This window comes from Mustela nigripes, chromosome 5, assembly GCF_022355385.1.
Source record: "Mustela nigripes isolate SB6536 chromosome 5, MUSNIG.SB6536, whole genome shotgun sequence".
NCBI classification, from domain to species: Eukaryota; Metazoa; Chordata; class Mammalia; order Carnivora; family Mustelidae; genus Mustela; species Mustela nigripes.
The window spans coordinates 147,766,006-147,782,726 of record NC_081561.1 but is presented as its reverse complement, the minus strand read 5'-3'; the positions used below and the strand labels follow the sequence as shown (position 1 = coordinate 147,782,726).

The following is a 16,721-nucleotide window of genomic DNA, read 5'->3' as shown; positions in this document are numbered from 1 at the left end:
ATTTTTAATGTCTTGAGGAACCTCCATGCTGTTTTCCAGAGTGGCTGCCCCAGCTTGTATATTCCCACCAGCAGCGTAAGGGGTTCCCCTTTCTCCACATTCTCTCCAACATTTGTTGTTTCCTGACTTGTTAATTTTAGCAGTTCTGACTGGTGTAAGGTGGGATCTCACTGTGGTTTTGACTTGTATTTCCCTGATGGCAAGTGATATGGAGCATTTTTTCATATTTCTGTTGGCCATCTGGATGTCTTCTTTGGAGAAATGTCTGTTCATGTCTTCTTCCCATTTCTTGACTGGATTATTTGTTTTTGGGTGTTAAGTTTGTTAAGTCCTTTATCGGTCTTGGATACCAGCCCTTTATCTAATGTGTCATTTGCAAATATCTTCTCCCATTCTGTGGGTTGCCTTTTAGTTGTGTTGAGCGTTTCGTTGGCCTGAGTGATTTCTTAAAAAGATTTTTGTTTATTTATTTGTCAGAGATAAAGAGCACAAACAGGGGGAGCAGCAGGCAGAGGGAGAAGCAAGCTCCCTGTTGAGCAAGGAGCCCAATGCAGGACTTGATACCAGGACCCTGAGCCAAAGGTAGATGCTTAACCCACTGAGCACCCAGACTCCCCAGTCTGAGTCATTTAAATGGTGGTAAGAGTTACAGAGGAAACAAGCAAGGTGGCGAAGTGGTGGAGAGTGGGTGGCTGAGTGGCAGGGACCGCTTGTCCATGTATTTCCATCACATGAATTCAGCATTATTTTGTCAGGTTCTATGTTTTTAAAGCCCTTTGAGAATCTAAAGAAATTACACTGTGTGTATGGACCCTTCAAGAATTAATGCATTTACATCAGCAAATCTTCTTATCCAAACATGAATCTGTGTATTGGGGGATTCCCGTGTCCTTTCCAGCATAGGTATGAGGCTTTGTGTACGTCCTGTATGAGTGAGTCCTGCAAACCTATCACACTTAATCAAACACAGTTTGTATTTTAGTGCAAATAGGGGTCTATTTGGTGAAATGTCTCTAATGTTGTTTTAATGCTAATTTACTACAGTGTTTGCTGTGACTTTCCAGTACATCTCTTTGACCTTGATCATGGCATTAAGAGTATGTTAACTTTTTTATAACAAAATAAAAAGTCCCACTCGGTTTCTCAGTATGATTATCATTTTTGGTAAACAAGAGCCATTTCCACTGATGTGGGAAAAGAAACACCAAAACGTCATCTCTCGGGGCCGGTTATTGCTAGTCCTTACCACCCCCTCTTATTTCTATTATCCCCACCAACGTGATATTTTTATCTCTTCAAGTAATTCAGGAAAACTTGTATTTTTTTGACCCCCATGAATAAGAAACATTCTACTGGAATTCGTTTTTATTCATCACCCTTAGGAGCAAAGCAAATAACAACAACCACCAAAAAAACTTAATAGACGGATTTATTTTTATAAAATAGGTAGCACAGGATAGCCATCTCATGATATTGAAAGTAGGAATAAATGAATGAATGTAACTTTTATTTTTTTTAAGATTTTATTTATTTGACAGAGAGAGATCACAAGCAGGCAGAGAGGCAGGCAGAGAGAGGAAGGGAAACAGGCTCCCTGCTGAGCAGAGAGCCCGATGCGGGACTCGATCCCAGGACCCTGAGATCATGACCTGAGCCGAAGGCAGAGGCTTCAACCCACTGAGCCACCCAGGTGCCCTGAATGTGACTTTTAAAGAATATGTGGAACACACATAATTCTCACAAAATGAAAATTTATGTTATCTGGGGTGGAAATTATAATGGCTACTGAAAGAGTCAGCTTCCAAACCTCGGTGATTTGGGCACCTGGTGGCTCTGTTGGTTAAGTGTGAGGCTCTTGAATCCGATTCAGGTCATGATCTCAGGGTTGTAGGTTCGATTTCTGCATCAGGCTCTGCACTGGGCATGGAGTCTGCTTGGGATTCTGTCTGTCTCCCTCTGTCCCTCTCCCCTGCCACTCCCTTAGGGCCCTCATCATCTCTGTCTCTTAAAAAACAAAAACCCTCTGTGACTTCACACAGGAGAACTTTGGGAGACAGGGAATCTGCTCCATGAGGCCATTCAGGGCCCCAGGCTGCCCTCTCTGCTGGCCCCACCATTCTCTAGGGCCTATAAGCATGACTCCAGAGGCTGTCAGCCCAGTAACAGCTGGCAAGGGTTGCACTAGGACACTGAATGCTGTGCTCTCCCGACAGCCATGCCACACAGAGAGAATATCAGGCAATAATTGACACAGAGGACAAGGAGCCTGAATTCATGAAATGCCCTAAGTCACTGAAGAAAAACATTAAAAATGTGGACACTCATCAAGACTGCAAATTAATGAACCTCCACTGCAAATACATTTTCCATTTTCAAGTCTCTGAACCTCTGGTGTGGAGAGAACACTCCGTCTGGGCAAGCACGCCCATGCCCCGTCCTGGAGCTCGGCTCCCCGCTCAGCAGCATGGCTGAACAGAGACGGGGTCTCGGCCTCGGGGCCACTATTACATAAGAGCACACGCGCAGCACACACATTACTTCTGAAACCACAGAAGCCAAACCACAGTGGAAAATTCAGCTACTCTAGAAAGAAATAGCAAGATAATTTTCTGCAAAGTTTCCTACTCTGGTCTGCATTCTCCTGGGGTGGCCTATATTTCTAGTGCATCTGAGAGCCCACACAATTAGAGAGGAGAGTCTCTAGAAGGAAGGTGCATGTACATGTCCTATTACCACGACTACACCTGGGGACAGACGGCATGTCGTGCCGGCCTGCGACGAGGCGGCAGAGGTCCTGGCGCTTGGACCTGGGGAAAGCTCCGTATTCCATCTCACCAGCAGGCTGGCGGTAAGCGTGAGATATTAATGGGTTTCACAAGACTGAAGATGTCACTCTTTTTTCAGTGCAGAAATAACTCCCCGAGAATTCAAGTCACTCAGGTTGGGGAGCAGACGTCACCCACAAAGACAGCTGGTTAAGCACACAAATGCATAGCATGAAGAGTCCCACTCCCCGCCCCCAAGCCCAGCGTTCTCAGAACCGGGCTGGAGGGCGCTGCCGCACTCCGGGTCCTGAAGCAAGTCCCGGAGGTGAGGGCACAGCGTCCTGTGACCCACCAGGTCAGGGTGGCTCTGAGGCCAGCAGCACAGAGGAGCAAACAGCTCACCGTCCCTCACCCAGGAAGCCCCTGACTCCCTGGGCAGGGCTCAGCAGCCCCACAGGCCGTGTCCTCTCCTGCCGCGGCCCACCCCGCCCCCGCACCGTGCTCCTCCTCCAGGCACACCCGGGCTTCCCTCCTGCACCTGCCCTGGGGCTTCTCTTCCGTCCTCCCTTGATTGCCACCATGGATCAACTCCTGTCCTACAAAGTTCGTCAATTAAACACTATTTCCAGGTTTTTTGAGCCTTCAACTTATTTTCTTCCCATGAAAAACATTTAAAATTTATCTGCTGTTTCTTAGGACATAGGCTGCCAAATATTTTTATACTCCCATGGTAATTTTTTTTTTTCTCCTGCCCCTGCTCCCAGGGATATAACTTGAACACATGAGCTCAGTAAATGATGTTATTTTGCTTGTTGCCATCACTGGGCATATCATGAAGACAGAGTTCTTTAAATACCTAAATGTGAATACAAAAGCAAGTCGTTTTAGGCATATTTTTTTTTAATTTCAGTAACCACTCTAACTTCGAGCACAACGGCGCCCGTCCCCCCCACCCCGGCCCCGAGGAGCCCCCACCCTCTGTCTGGAGCAGCAGCCACCTGTCCGGTGGACCCCGCAGCCATCCCGCTGGTCTGCTCTACAAAGTGGTGTTTTCCCTTGCCAGGTGGATACACCACATAGACGGCACGCCAACCACCACCTCAGCCAAGGCTGGCGGCTTCACGTGCACAACAGAAGCAGTCGCTCAGAAGGTCCTAGAAGGTTGGGACTGGAGGCACTTCTCCCAAAGTGGCAGAGAATTCTTAGTTTTAAATCTCACAACTTGATTAGATGTTAAAGGAAGAACAGATGGGGCTCCAGTCCCCCCTCCACAGCCCCACAGACGGCCTGAGCCAGTGCCCTGGAGCTCTATAGCCCAGGGTGGAAACAGCAGGCCGGGGATCAGCACCCACAGGGGTGGGAGAGGCAAGGTCCAGAGCAGTGCACGTGGGAAGAGCAGGAGGCCCGCAGGGTCCGGGACGCTGGTCCCAGTGGGACCTCTTCCACCTCCCACGACCAGCCACTCACATTCATCATGTCAATTTGCTATTTCACCTAAAACATGAATTTTCATGGGAAAAACTAGGCCAGGTGTTTCTCCTGAGGCTTATTTCAACACCTCTGCTGACTTAGCACTTAAAGCTCAGAATATTTTGGTCACTTTCTAAGAAACAGCTAAATTTCACAAAATAGTTATTTGGTGTCATGGTAATGGCAGGGGGTGGGGGTCAGCGAGGCCATTCAGATGTGCCCTTACTCTGCTTTATCTTGACTATGCACCAGAGCCCTTCTCCCCTGGCACACGGCACGAGCAAAGAGAAGCTCTGGTTTCTGAGCGAATTACGTTACAGAACTTCGCGGCTTAGCCAGGGGCTGACATTTCTTTCTGCGGGAAGGAGGGCTGGGCTGGAGGAAACCAGGTAGGCGGACCCAGAAGCCAGGGCCTCTCCCATCTGCCACCCACCCTGCCTCCGGCCACGAGGCTCCACAGCACACCCAGCAGGCCGTCCTTGGGACGGCCACCTTGCATGCCTCCGGTCTCGTGACAGATCGCCCACAGCTGTGAATGGTTGTCCCCCAAATTCCACCGAGATCCACCTGGAGCCAGTGCCCCATGTATAGCCATCTCAACAAAGTGCAAAGACCCACCGCAACCGCATCTGCCCACAGACAGGTGAGCTGGTCCAGGAGAGGGCTGCCCACGGGGTTCACTGTGGGCCCACGGAAGCAGAGGAAGGTGGGCTCTGTTCTCTGCAGAGCTGGAAAGTGGACGTTCACAAATGCCCCATATTCTGATTTCCCTTCCTCCCCTCTCCCTCTCCTCTCGCCTCCCTTCCTCACTGTGTAGTCTCAGGTTCTTCAAAAGACCCACAATTATATAAGGTAATAATTAGAACAGATAATTCTTGTGTTTGCAACAGGTAGAGAGGTAATAAGTAGAACAATAATAGCACAAAAAGAAAAAGAGGAGAGGGTATAGAGCTATACAGGAGAGATATTTCCATCACTTAGAGGAAATAATTTAGTGTAGACCTATGCAGATTCTGATTGAGAAGTACACTGTGAGCCCCAGAGCAATCACTAAAAAAATACTTAAAAAATATAGTGAGGACACCCAGGAAACTTGTTAAGAGAGTAGAAACTAAGAGTTCTCTTCACAAGCAGAAGTTTTTTTTCTTTTCTTTCTATTGTGTCTATATGAGAAGATGGATGTTAGCTAAACCTGTTGTGATCACTTCACAAAACATACACACATCAAACCATCATGCTGTACACCTTAAACTACATAGTGTTACATGTCAATTATCCTCAATAAGAGTGGAAAAATCTAGGGTGAAAAAATAAGGAGTGAAAAATGTTACACTAGAAAATACTTATGGCAAAAGAAAGCAGTAAAGGAAAGAATCAAAACAGACACGAGACGTATACTAAACAAAAATTAAAACTGCAGACATAAATCCAGACTGTCTCAATCATTACACTAAATGTAAATGGATTAAACAATCTAGTTGAAAGAGGTTACCAGATGCCTTTTTTTTTTTTTAATCCAACTACATGCTATCTACAGGAGACAAACTTTGGATTCAAAGGTACAAGTAGGTTGAAAGGAACGACCACCAAGCAAACAGCTACCCTAAGGGCCAGAATGTCAGCCAAAATGACTTTAAAACAAAACAAAATTCTAGTGATAAAGAGGGACATTTTAAAATAAAAAAGGGTCTTCCCTCAGGAAGACATGACCATTACATATCTGCACTTAACAACAGAATTCCAAACTATAAGAAGCAAAAAAGTGACAGAATTGAAGAAAGAGATAATTCAACAATAGTTGGATATTTCAATACCCCCACTTTCAATAAGGATAAAACAACTAAGATTAAACTCAATAAGGAAACAGAAAACTTGAACAACACTACTAAAAAATTGGACCTAAAAACCATCTGTGGAACACTGTGCCTAACAGCAGAAAACAAATTCTTCTCAAGTGCACATAAAATAATATACTCCAAATGCAAATTGAAACCACAATGTGGTACTACTTCACACGCATCAGAATAGCTATATTCAAAAAAAGAGCTATTAATGAGCATTAGCGAGGCTGTGCAGAGAATGGGACCCTCATCCATAGCTGCTGGGGATGCAAAATGTTGCACCTGCTGGGGGACGCAGTTTGGCAATTCCTCAAAGCACTAAACATAGTCATCACGGGACCCAGAAACTCCCCTTCTGTGTATGCACCCAAGAAAAAAGCTATACACACACACACACACACACACACACACACACACACACACAAACTTGCACTGGAATGCTCTCAGCAGCATTAGTCAAAGCAGCAAAACCTAGAAACACTCCATCTCCACCAAGTTATGGATACCTCGAATCTCGAATACAGTATATCCAATCAGAATATCCTTTGGCTATAAAAAGAAATAAAGAGCTGACACCTGCAGCAACATGGACGAGCCGTGAAGACACGATGCTCAGGGTCAGGGAGGTGATACATCGCAACGTATTATACAATCCCATTTAGAAGAGATGTCCAGAGCTGACGAGTCTGTAGATTCAGGGAGGGCTGTGGGGGGACTGTGAACAGGGGTAGGCGGCCTTTTTGGGTAATGATAATCTTCCAAAATGGAGTGTGGTGATGGTGGCACAAGTCTGTGAACACACTAAAAACTGTCGAATCGTACACTTGACATGGGTAAACTATACTGAGCGTGAGTTACATCTCATGGAAGCTGTTGAGGACCGGAAAGTGGGACGAGATGCATTCTGGCCGGTAACACACAGCCTCACCTTCTCCTGGCCCTGAAGTCTGTTTCAGCTGTTCCCCACTCGTCACTTGCCAGCTTGTTCTTTGGTGAGTCATGCCCAGCAACCAGACTTGCAGAGAAAGTATTTTCATATTTCTGCATGGTTAGAGATTTCTGAACAAATTTTACTGGGACCTTGGACAAAGGACAAATCTTACAAGTTACTGAACAGACTCACAGACTCCCCTCTCTTTTGCTCTGTGCTTACATTTCACAAGGACATCTAAGGGCTCTCACCTCCTGGAGAGAGGGGAGAGGAACAATATGTAAAGATGTCCCCAGCTTCATATTGTTTGGGTTCCTCACCTACAACACAGACCCCCAGGATGGGTAAGTTGAGGTCAGTTGGACCTTCGCCACACAGCCGAGAATGCATCAGAGTGCCTGGCACTATCTTTGCAGTACATTTTTCCTACATTGTTTTGATGGTGTAGTTTTTGAGAATACTTCTTCATATTAGAATGACTTTTTGAAAATCTCTATGGAGTTACATAATTTTACTCTAGAATAATTAAAATGGTTTTTCCATTACTGATATGTACTTTTGAAAATGTCATGCAAGTTTTAGAATTGTTAAATTTTGGAACATTCTTCTTCACTTGAGTATAGGATTTGTAGCATTTCAAATTTCCTCAGTGACTAGTGACATTTTAACAACATAAATGCTCTTTTAATGATCTTCATTCCCCAGTTTGTCATCAATGTCTTCAAAGTCATGGCATATTCTTATCTTTACCAACACTGTGTCAAACCCGCGCACGTTTAAGTATTTTTATGTTTACAAGATGCTGTCCTCACATTCACCGGACTATCACTACTACACGAGCCTGTTCATTATTTATAGTTGGAATTTAATTCATGAATTACTAATTCTGGTACGATCTGAAAAGCACTCGGTTGCGATTTACGTCAGGATGATTTCTGACCGTCTGTCACGGAGATTCCTGGCAGCGCGCGTGAATAAGTGGAAACTGGAGCCCGTCCCCGGCTCAGTCGCCATGTGCTACCACGGAGAGTTGTTCTTTCGTCTCGAGAACAGAACTACAGTGCACGTTGAGGGGCTAAAATCACAGCGAAGAATGTAAGTTTTATGGCATATACGCGTTTTCTAACTGCTCCGGGGGTTCCACATCGATAGCATCCCAACAGTCCCCCCAGGGACAGTGGAGTCCCAGTTCTGCAGCTGCCGCCGAGGACGGGAGGAAGCGGAGTCAGCAACGCGTCCCTCAGGGGCGGCCCTGGCGAGGAAGCGACGTGGGACTCGGGCCCTGGGAGAGCCGCGACAATCCCTCAGAAGCTGAACGGCCCCCGAGGCTCCCCATTCCCTGCACATCCAGGTCCCACTAAGGCCTAGGACTCTGGCCTGAGTGAGGTTGGTTACCAGGTTACTGCTGAGCACGTGCTTGTCGGTGGCGATGCCAGCCGGTCCACGAGCTCACAGAGAGCACATCAGTCATCCCCGGGGCTCCCCTCTGCGGTGGCTTCTGATGGTCCCTCCACTGCCTGCCCCCCCCCCCCCTGGCTGCGACCCCCAGCTGGCACTTCCCAGCTGTGACACCCTTCCTTCTCAGATGCGCCCTCGGCTGCTCTGCGTGATTCCGGCAGCCCTGGGCAGACCCACCCACCCCCGGTGCTTCGGGGGGCCGAGTTCGAAGACGTCAAACATCATGGTGCTGCCAGTCCTGTGGGAAGCTCCGCTCCTCCTCCCGGGGGCCCCAGGGAGGGACCCTTCTTCCCTCCCTCCCTCCCCTTCTTCCCGCCGGTGGGCTCCTCAGCGGCCTGACAGGCAGCATGCCTCTACTTCAGCGCTCAGTGCACAGCGGCACAGGTGTCTCCCGGGTCCCCATCACTGGGGCCACAGCAGGGTGACCTGTGGAGCAGGTGTGCGCCCGGCATCCCAAACCTCTGGAGAACAGCTGTTGGTAAGACTTGCCCCAGGACAGGGTGTTCAGGGAGTAAAAGCAAACGGGTGACAAGAATCCGCCGCACTGGGGGACGGAGAACACATGCTTTCTCCCACGCGGACCCCGGCGCGGAGGCGGGTACAGCTGGAAAGGTGGGCGACGGCGGGGCACCCACGGCGGAGGCGGCGGTGCGGGAGGGTCTGCGGACAGGCGTGGCACGTGCTGGCGCAGGGGATCATTCTCTGCATTGAAATTTGTAAAACAGAAGGCAGAGAAGCTCCGAAACCACATCCCACAGGGACGCAGGGAGCAGCGAGGGAAGAGCTGCATATTCAGTCACACAGACTGCGGGACGATGGAAATCGGGGGCCGGTGCCTGGCAACCGAGAGCGCCGAGTCGGCTTTCACTGCAACTAGAAATGTTTGAAAATTGAACATTAGTGGGGAAATAGTTTTGCCAAATCTGAAGGTGGCATAAATTGCTAAAACAACTCAAGTGGGGGGGAAACCAACTCAAGTGAGAATATCAGCAGTGGCCACGGCACGAGCCCTCGGGTGGACCTTCCCTGTTGCTCCGCCTGCTTCCTGCCCCCGACCTGTGTTGTGACTTCCTGCCCTGCCCGCTGGCTCCCGATTCCCAGGGGGCACAGGGTCAGGGAGTCTTCACAGGGACAGCCACGGCGGGGCACGGCCACTGCCAACAAGCGTTGCGCCCCCTCGAGGGGAGCCGCAGCAGCCTGCCCCCGAAGACGCGGGAGACACCAGGCCCCCGACCTTGCGCTGGGATCCATTCCTGGTTGGCAGGAAGGTTCCTTTGCCATCGGGACAGAAGTTCTATGTTCAAAAGTCACCTCCCCTGCTAAGGTCGCAGCCCCAGCTCCATCCTGGCCGGCAGCTGGCGTGGGCAAGCTCACGCTCCACCCTGTCAAGATTCCTGCAAGTCGCTATTTACACTGAAAATCACCCAATTTCACCTAGACGCACCAGCTCCGCGGGCGAGAAGATGCACGTGAGGGCCTGTGTCACCTGCTCCAGCCCTGCGGGGCTCCTGTCCCTGCCGCCACGGCTCCCATCTCCACTGTCCCAGCTGCGTGCAGTCCCCCCGCCCCCGTCCCAAGCCACACCCCGCCGGCTTACAGAGCCCCGTCTCGGAGGCCTCGGTGCCGGTGGGGGCACCCCGCGACCCGGCCCTTGTCCCAGAAGACCCAGCCCAACCGTCCTCTCCTCGGTTTTCCAAAGCGGCCTCCCTTAGGCACCAAAGTTCTCGTGATTCCCCAGCAGGAGACTGGGACCTCTTCAGCCGCCCCGGGCTCCGCACGGCTTCCCCCAGCAGAGGCTGCGCACATGCGCATCTCGACCTCCGGCTATTCACACTCCTCCGTGGACGCACGTGTGGGTCCCACGGGTCGCCGCACGGTGGTCTCTGCGCCACCCTCCCAGCACGGAGCCCAGCCATGTCGCCCGTGTCGGGGGCGGGGCGCAGGGCAGAGCACGAGACGAGGCGTGCCCCGGACTCGTGGGCCGGTGTCTCCAGAAGCCATGTGTTCTGGCCGCCCTTGTGTCCCTGGCGGGAACGCCAGTCCAGCCACTGCGAGCCCCCTCCACCGCTCCCTGTGCCGACAGCCACGCCGAGCCACGGCAGGACCACCAGCTGCTGCCTCGGGGAGGCTGTCCCCATCAGCTCTGGTCCCATCTGATGGCCGGACCTGAACCCTGAACCACTTGTCAGAATGGAAGCCTGGCGGCCTCCCCCAGCTCGGGTCAGGACGGCCGATCCCCAAAGTGTGGATCGCCATCCTCGGGGGCAGCTGTCCCGCCAGAACCCTTTCTCAGCCACACTCGCCGGCACGTGCGGAGCCCATCGACATGCACAGATCCAGACGCTACTCAAGGCGTCAATCGTGTACCCAGGTGGCTACAGCGTCCCTGCTCTACCGGAGCTTACGACGATGATCGGGCAACGTCACTGACGCCCCACAGTGGGGCGTCCCCTCAGCCGGAGTGTCTCCGAGGACAAGAGGGAATCAAGCCAGCCTGGCGGTTCTGGGGGGAAGGGCCGCGCAGACGAGGTGGTTCAGACGCAAACCTTCCAAGCCAGCCCACCATGGCAGTGCGCGTGGCGCGTGCTGCTTCCACGTGGGCCCAAGGAGCTGCGGCGGGACAGGGACGCTGGCGGTGTCGGCAGGCGCACAGCGGGTCACGGCATTCCCCTCACACACCACGACATACAACAGGGGCACAAACACCAACAGGAGGGACTAAAAGCTTTGTATTCCCTCCGAGTCCTCCTCAATAAAATGACACCTCATACCTGAAAGATTCCACAGTAAAACCCAGGTTTTACCATGAAAATGTATTTCATGGATTAGTACGTCAAAATATATTTCCGAACAAGGAGAAGATACTACTTACACACTCAGAGCCTACACACAGGTGGAAATGGAACTTTCCATCACTGGATTCTACGCTACCTGGCATCACCAGGCATGCGGCCGATGACCGAGGCCTGCGTCGGCCCCTTCCGCCCCTCCTCCCAGAGGCCATCCAAAGGTCCGATTCCCTGCCTAACAGGAGAATGACAGATTTCAGATGCTGCTGTTCCAAGTTTTCCACAAGTTTAAAAGGCACCTCCTGCTACACAACCTTCCAGGTCATTCCCTGAGACCCAGCTCCTATCAGAGAACACGGACAGTACGTCCGGCGTCGGACGGATGCCAGAGGCCCCGAGCGGAGCTGCGATGCTTTAGAGAAAGCGACTGCTTACAGCGAGGACGTCCAGGGACAGGCTTTCCACAACCCGCACGCAGGGGACTTTTACAACAGATTACATCTCCACACGGCGCCGTGCACACACACCACGCGCACACGCCGGCAGGACGGAGGTCGGAGGCCACAGCGCGAGGACAGACGGACAGAGCCGCTCCCGGGCCGCACGGGCCCACGTTCTGTCCCACTTCCTCTTGGCGCTCACGGCTGGGTTCCACGGTGACGTTACACCAGCGCGCTGTCGTGTCACACAATCGCAGCCCTCACAGACAAGCACCCGGCGAGCGCCTCCGTGACAGCGAGGCGGGCAGGAACTGAAAAACCTGCGCTAGAACCACGAGGTCTGCTCACTCACTGAAACCAGTCGAGTAGGTCTAGTTTACTCTTTATTAATAAAGGTGACTTTTAATAAAAACAAACATAATTTAATTCAAATAAAAAACACAAACGTGGCGCACAATCACAGCTTCACGTCTGCATCATTCCCAGGGGCAAGGGCCAGCGACCCCACGGGCAGCAGCGAGCGGGAACGAGACTGCCCACGGGCCAGCGGCGACTCCGTCCTACAGGGCTGTGAGGAAGCCACAGACCGTGCCCAAAGCTTGGCCCACGGGTCATGGTCTTAGGCCATTACTATTTAATACGACCGACTCACAGATGGAAAGAGAAGCCCTCTCGGTGCTTCCAGATGTGTTCTGGAATTGGTTTCCAGGCATCTTTACACCCAATGAATTACAACGATAAAGACGACAGTCTGGGGACCAACAGCTTCTTCTGCGGACAGGGGAGGCGACCACGGATGCTGCTGGCGACAACTCGTGGATTAAAAGTCGTAACGACCCTAGATTTCTTCAAAACAAGCAACACTAGCGCACACAGGAGTATTTAATATAACCTTATCGATCTAACAACCCTTCCAGACGGAAGGAAATCCAAATAAAGCAGACGTGTCAACTCTCACTTCCGGTAATAAGCTTCAGGCCGCTCTGCGACCAGGGGCACCACACCGACGGTCACGTCTGCTTTGTCCTGGCTGGTGAAGCCACACACACACGCAGAGCTGTGGGAGCCTGCAGCTTTATTGAGACCTTTCAGGGTGCTAGAATACTCATGGTTTCCCGGGTTCGCTCCTCGAAATGAAGCTGAGTTGTCGGTAATCAACTTCCACAGACCAATGTGTAGCCAAACCAAATTAAGAACAGTGTATCTTCCACAAATGGCCTCAAATAAGAAGCTTTCGTTGAGTATAATGAAAACTTAATTTTTAAAAATATCTGCAGTCTTTTTGAAACACAAGGCACCAACAGGGAGCAGACATTCCAGCAAAGAGTGATTGTCTGGAGGGAAAAAAATGGAAGTGATCAGAGTCCTTTGTCCTTTGTTGATGAGAACACTTCTTTCTTTCTCGTCTATGCAACATCTTCCAGATAATCGGCAACGTCACTGAGCTGGGACACGGTCAGGTCCTGTGTCAGGTCATCAAGCTTTATGGTTCAAAAGAAAGAGAGAACCAGTATCAGAATGCAAGCAGAGTCATAAATAACCCTTACGATACGCTGCTGTACTTTGACTAGCATCTTGCGCTATACAAACTGCTTCACCTTCCGAAGTCCCTCCGTCTCTCCCTCTTCCCCCTATTTTGCTATCTGTGAGAATTACTAAAAGGCTGAGCTAAGAGCCAGACTGCACCACCACCACCACCACAGCGTGCTGAAACAGCCCAGCTGCAGCCCGTCCGGTGACGAGGCAGACCGTGGACGCCGACCCGTGTCAGGAGTTCTGACTCAAGCTTACCCACAACCCTGGGAGGCAGACAATCCCACCAGCACTTCACAGACACACCAGCCAGGGACTCAAGGCCAAGGCTTGCCCAAGAACCGCAGTGCACGGCTGAGCATGGGCCGGGGCGGTGCCGGCTCAGACATGCGGTGTCTGCCAGCAAACGCTGCCTCTCTCAAAGGCCTTCTCGGCTGCTAATCCCCAGACGGCCACAAGCACGGACTCCCTCCTCATGCTGGGAGGCGACGTTCACCTCCAGGCTGCAGCGACCTCTAACCCGAGATGTCCGAGGGGCCCTCGCCCGAACGGGCCGCAGCTTTCCGTGGGCATGACGGGAGATGCTGAGAGGCTCGCTGACCTCTTCTGTGCAACACATCTCAGTACACGCCCCTGCCTGCCTAATAAAAAGGTCAAATGTGGCTCTGCAGGACGGACCCCTAACCATGGAGCCTGCGTCCACTGTACTGTCCGCGCCGGCCTCTGCACCAGCCCTGACCCGCCGGCCGAGACGCCGCTCCGCCTCCTCCATCACACCCTCTCGTCCGCGCACCGAGGTCTATCCTCTATCCTGCCTTCCCCAAACAGGACTCTGGCGTCCGCTGACTGCACCGCTGAGGTGGCCAGTTCTTATCCAGAACCTGGGCCAGGAAGGGTCATGTCACAGCCTTCAACTACCTTTCTGTAACTGTTGAACCTATACAGTCACCCCCGGCAAGAGACGCAGGCGCGAGCGGCGCTCCGCGGGCCACGGCCGCACCGTACTTTGTCACTGGTGTTGAGGTCGTCGATCTCCACGGAAAGGTCCTCCTCGATCTCTTCCCCGACACTGAGGTCACTCTTCTCTGAGCGGTGGCTGGTGCTGGTTCGAGAGAAAGACAAGAAGAAGGAACACTGAAAATAAACATTTACATAAAATACAATAAAATGATACTCAGTCTCATGAATTTCCTACGAATTATCCCACTTGATCCTTAAAGTAACTTCATGAGCCAGAAACAGACGCATCACTTTACGAGGCAAAAGCAAAGACCCACAGAGCGGACACGGACACAAGGTCAGGAAGGTGCAAACCCAGGTTTTTAATACTTCATCTACTACGTCATGCTACTTCTCAAAAAATGCTTATTAACTATTGCTAAAGAATCAACATAGATTCCCAACTGCAGGGGGGGTCTCTGTCAACGGCATGAAAATTCTGACTCTAACGTCACATTTCTGATCCTCTCCGTAACAAACACTATCTCCAAGCTATCAGGCACCTCGCTGGATTACACTGTCCCTACGTATGTAAAAAGGTGACCTGAGACGCCGTCTGCATCAGAACAGTAACTGGTGGGGCCGTTCTTAAAACTCGCCGTGTGCCACCCCCCACCCCGCCGCCACTGGACGTGGGGAAGCACGTGGGTCCCGGAGACCGGCCTCCTCGGAGCCGCTCTGCGTCTCTTCCCGGGGCCTCAGCTTTACCCACTGGCCCCAAGCTTCCTGGACGGAGCGCGTCTGCTCACTCTCTACGGCCAAACTAAGGCCTCCCAGCCCAGCGTGCAGATCCGCACGGACGGTCTGCCCCCACCTGCGATCAGCACGGACGGGAGCGTGTAACGCACGAACACGGGCACGGACGGAATCCTGTCACCGCCGGGTCAGAAACTGCCCCCGACGCCTGTGCCACCCGACCCGCGCTCTCACCTGTTGAAGTCGTCAGCGTAGTCATCCTCTCCGGTCCCTGCCGAGTTTAGGAAAAGACACGTCACGTTGGTCCCAACACGCTCCACAACTCATCTGCGACCACACACACGTTTCCTCCGGGGAAAAACTACATTAACGCATTCTACTGCAGCATTAAAAAAGAAGTCGCCAGGATCAGAAAGACTGTTTTTGACCACACACGATATGAAAGCGAATGACCAAATAAAGTGCCTAGGGCATAATAAAAATGTCCCGAAACGTAGTTAATACCTGGTCTTTTATTCCAAGTCCCCCAAAATCTAATCCATTGTATGTTCACTATTTGTAAAGTCATTTCAGATTAAATGATATTATATTCATGATAACAGCAAGTTATCATAACTGCTATACTTTTCTTTTAAAGATTTTTGGTCAGAGAAAAAGAAAGAGAGAGAGACGGTGAGGGCCGGAGCAGCAGCAGCTGGGAGAGGGAGACGCAGAGGCCCCGCTGAGCCGGGAGCCTGATAGGGAACTTGAGCCCAGGATGCCGGGATCATGACTGAGCTGAAGGCAGACGCTTCACGGACTGAGCCCCGCAGGGTCCCTGTTACCGACACTGTCAACTCCGCACAACCCGCAGAACGTTCAAAGGCTCACGAAGTGTGAAGAGGCAGGAGAGCCAAGTGAACGGGAGCATCTCCGTGAGACTCAACGACTTCAAATTCCGGCTCCGGCTGCAAGGAGCTCTCGGCCCGTGGGAGAACTAGGTAACCCTCCTCGGCCGTCTCCTCGGCTGTGATGATGGCCAAACCCACACCAGACACAGGCTCGTGTCAGGATCCAGCAGGCGCAGTGCTGGGCCCACAGCCTGCGACGCAGCCTGCCCTCCGCAGAAGGCAGCGGGACGTGGAGGCCGCAGATGGCCGGGGCAGCGTCCCGCGGCGGAAGGGCATCACCTCTATGCCTTGCAAACGCCCCTCCACATCGCCTGAGGGACACGTGAGGAAAGCAGACGTGAACCTCGAGGCGAAAACACAGAGGCCCACAAGAGCCACCCTGCCCAGGGATGCCCTGCATGTGGGAGACACATGGATATGGGGCGGCCGCCCTAGGCAGGGCGCAGACCACAAGGCCGCCGGCTGGGCAGCCAGCTGGGCTTGGGGGACACTGGTGTGGGTACGAGACGGCATCTACACAGACGCGTCACTGAGGGGTTCAAGCTCCCGGCTAGCGAGACAAGACAGTCCTCTCCCACTAAAGCCATCATCACTTGATGCATCTGTCAGATAGTGTGCGACTCCCAGGCGCCGAGGTACGACCCTGAGTAAGGGGTGTTCCTAGCCTCAAGGAGCCCACCCCGCAGTGGAGAGAGAGGCAGCCAACAGCCAGACAAACCAGACGCTGTTCGAGAGGCTGGAGAGAACTTTCTGAGGGGAAACCTACAGAAGGTACCAGACGTACAAATTATGGGGAAAGTGAGCTCCAAGAAGAAACACACGCCAAGGCCCAGAGTCGGGCAGGGGCAGTGATCCGGGAAGCAGTGAGAAGTCGACACATCCTCCAGAGCGCGTCTGCGGGCAGAGAGC

General features: G+C 52.1%; 1 protein-coding gene across 1 annotated transcript in view; it reads right to left on the bottom strand.

The window, feature by feature from the left end:
• Positions 1–12,064: 12,064 nt before the first annotated feature.
• Positions 12,065–16,721, bottom strand: part of CEP43 (centrosomal protein 43) — a 34,140-nt gene continuing 29,483 nt past the window's right edge. The window contains exons 8-11 of the mRNA XM_059401600.1: positions 16,001–16,123; positions 15,157–15,244; positions 14,233–14,329; positions 12,065–13,175 (exon numbers count right to left, since the gene is read on the bottom strand). Coding sequence (XP_059257583.1) covers positions 13,101–13,175; positions 14,233–14,329; positions 15,157–15,244; positions 16,001–16,123 — 383 coding nt within the window. The 3' untranslated portion in view covers positions 12,065–13,100. The remainder of the gene's footprint in view (positions 13,176–14,232; positions 14,330–15,156; positions 15,245–16,000; positions 16,124–16,721) is intronic.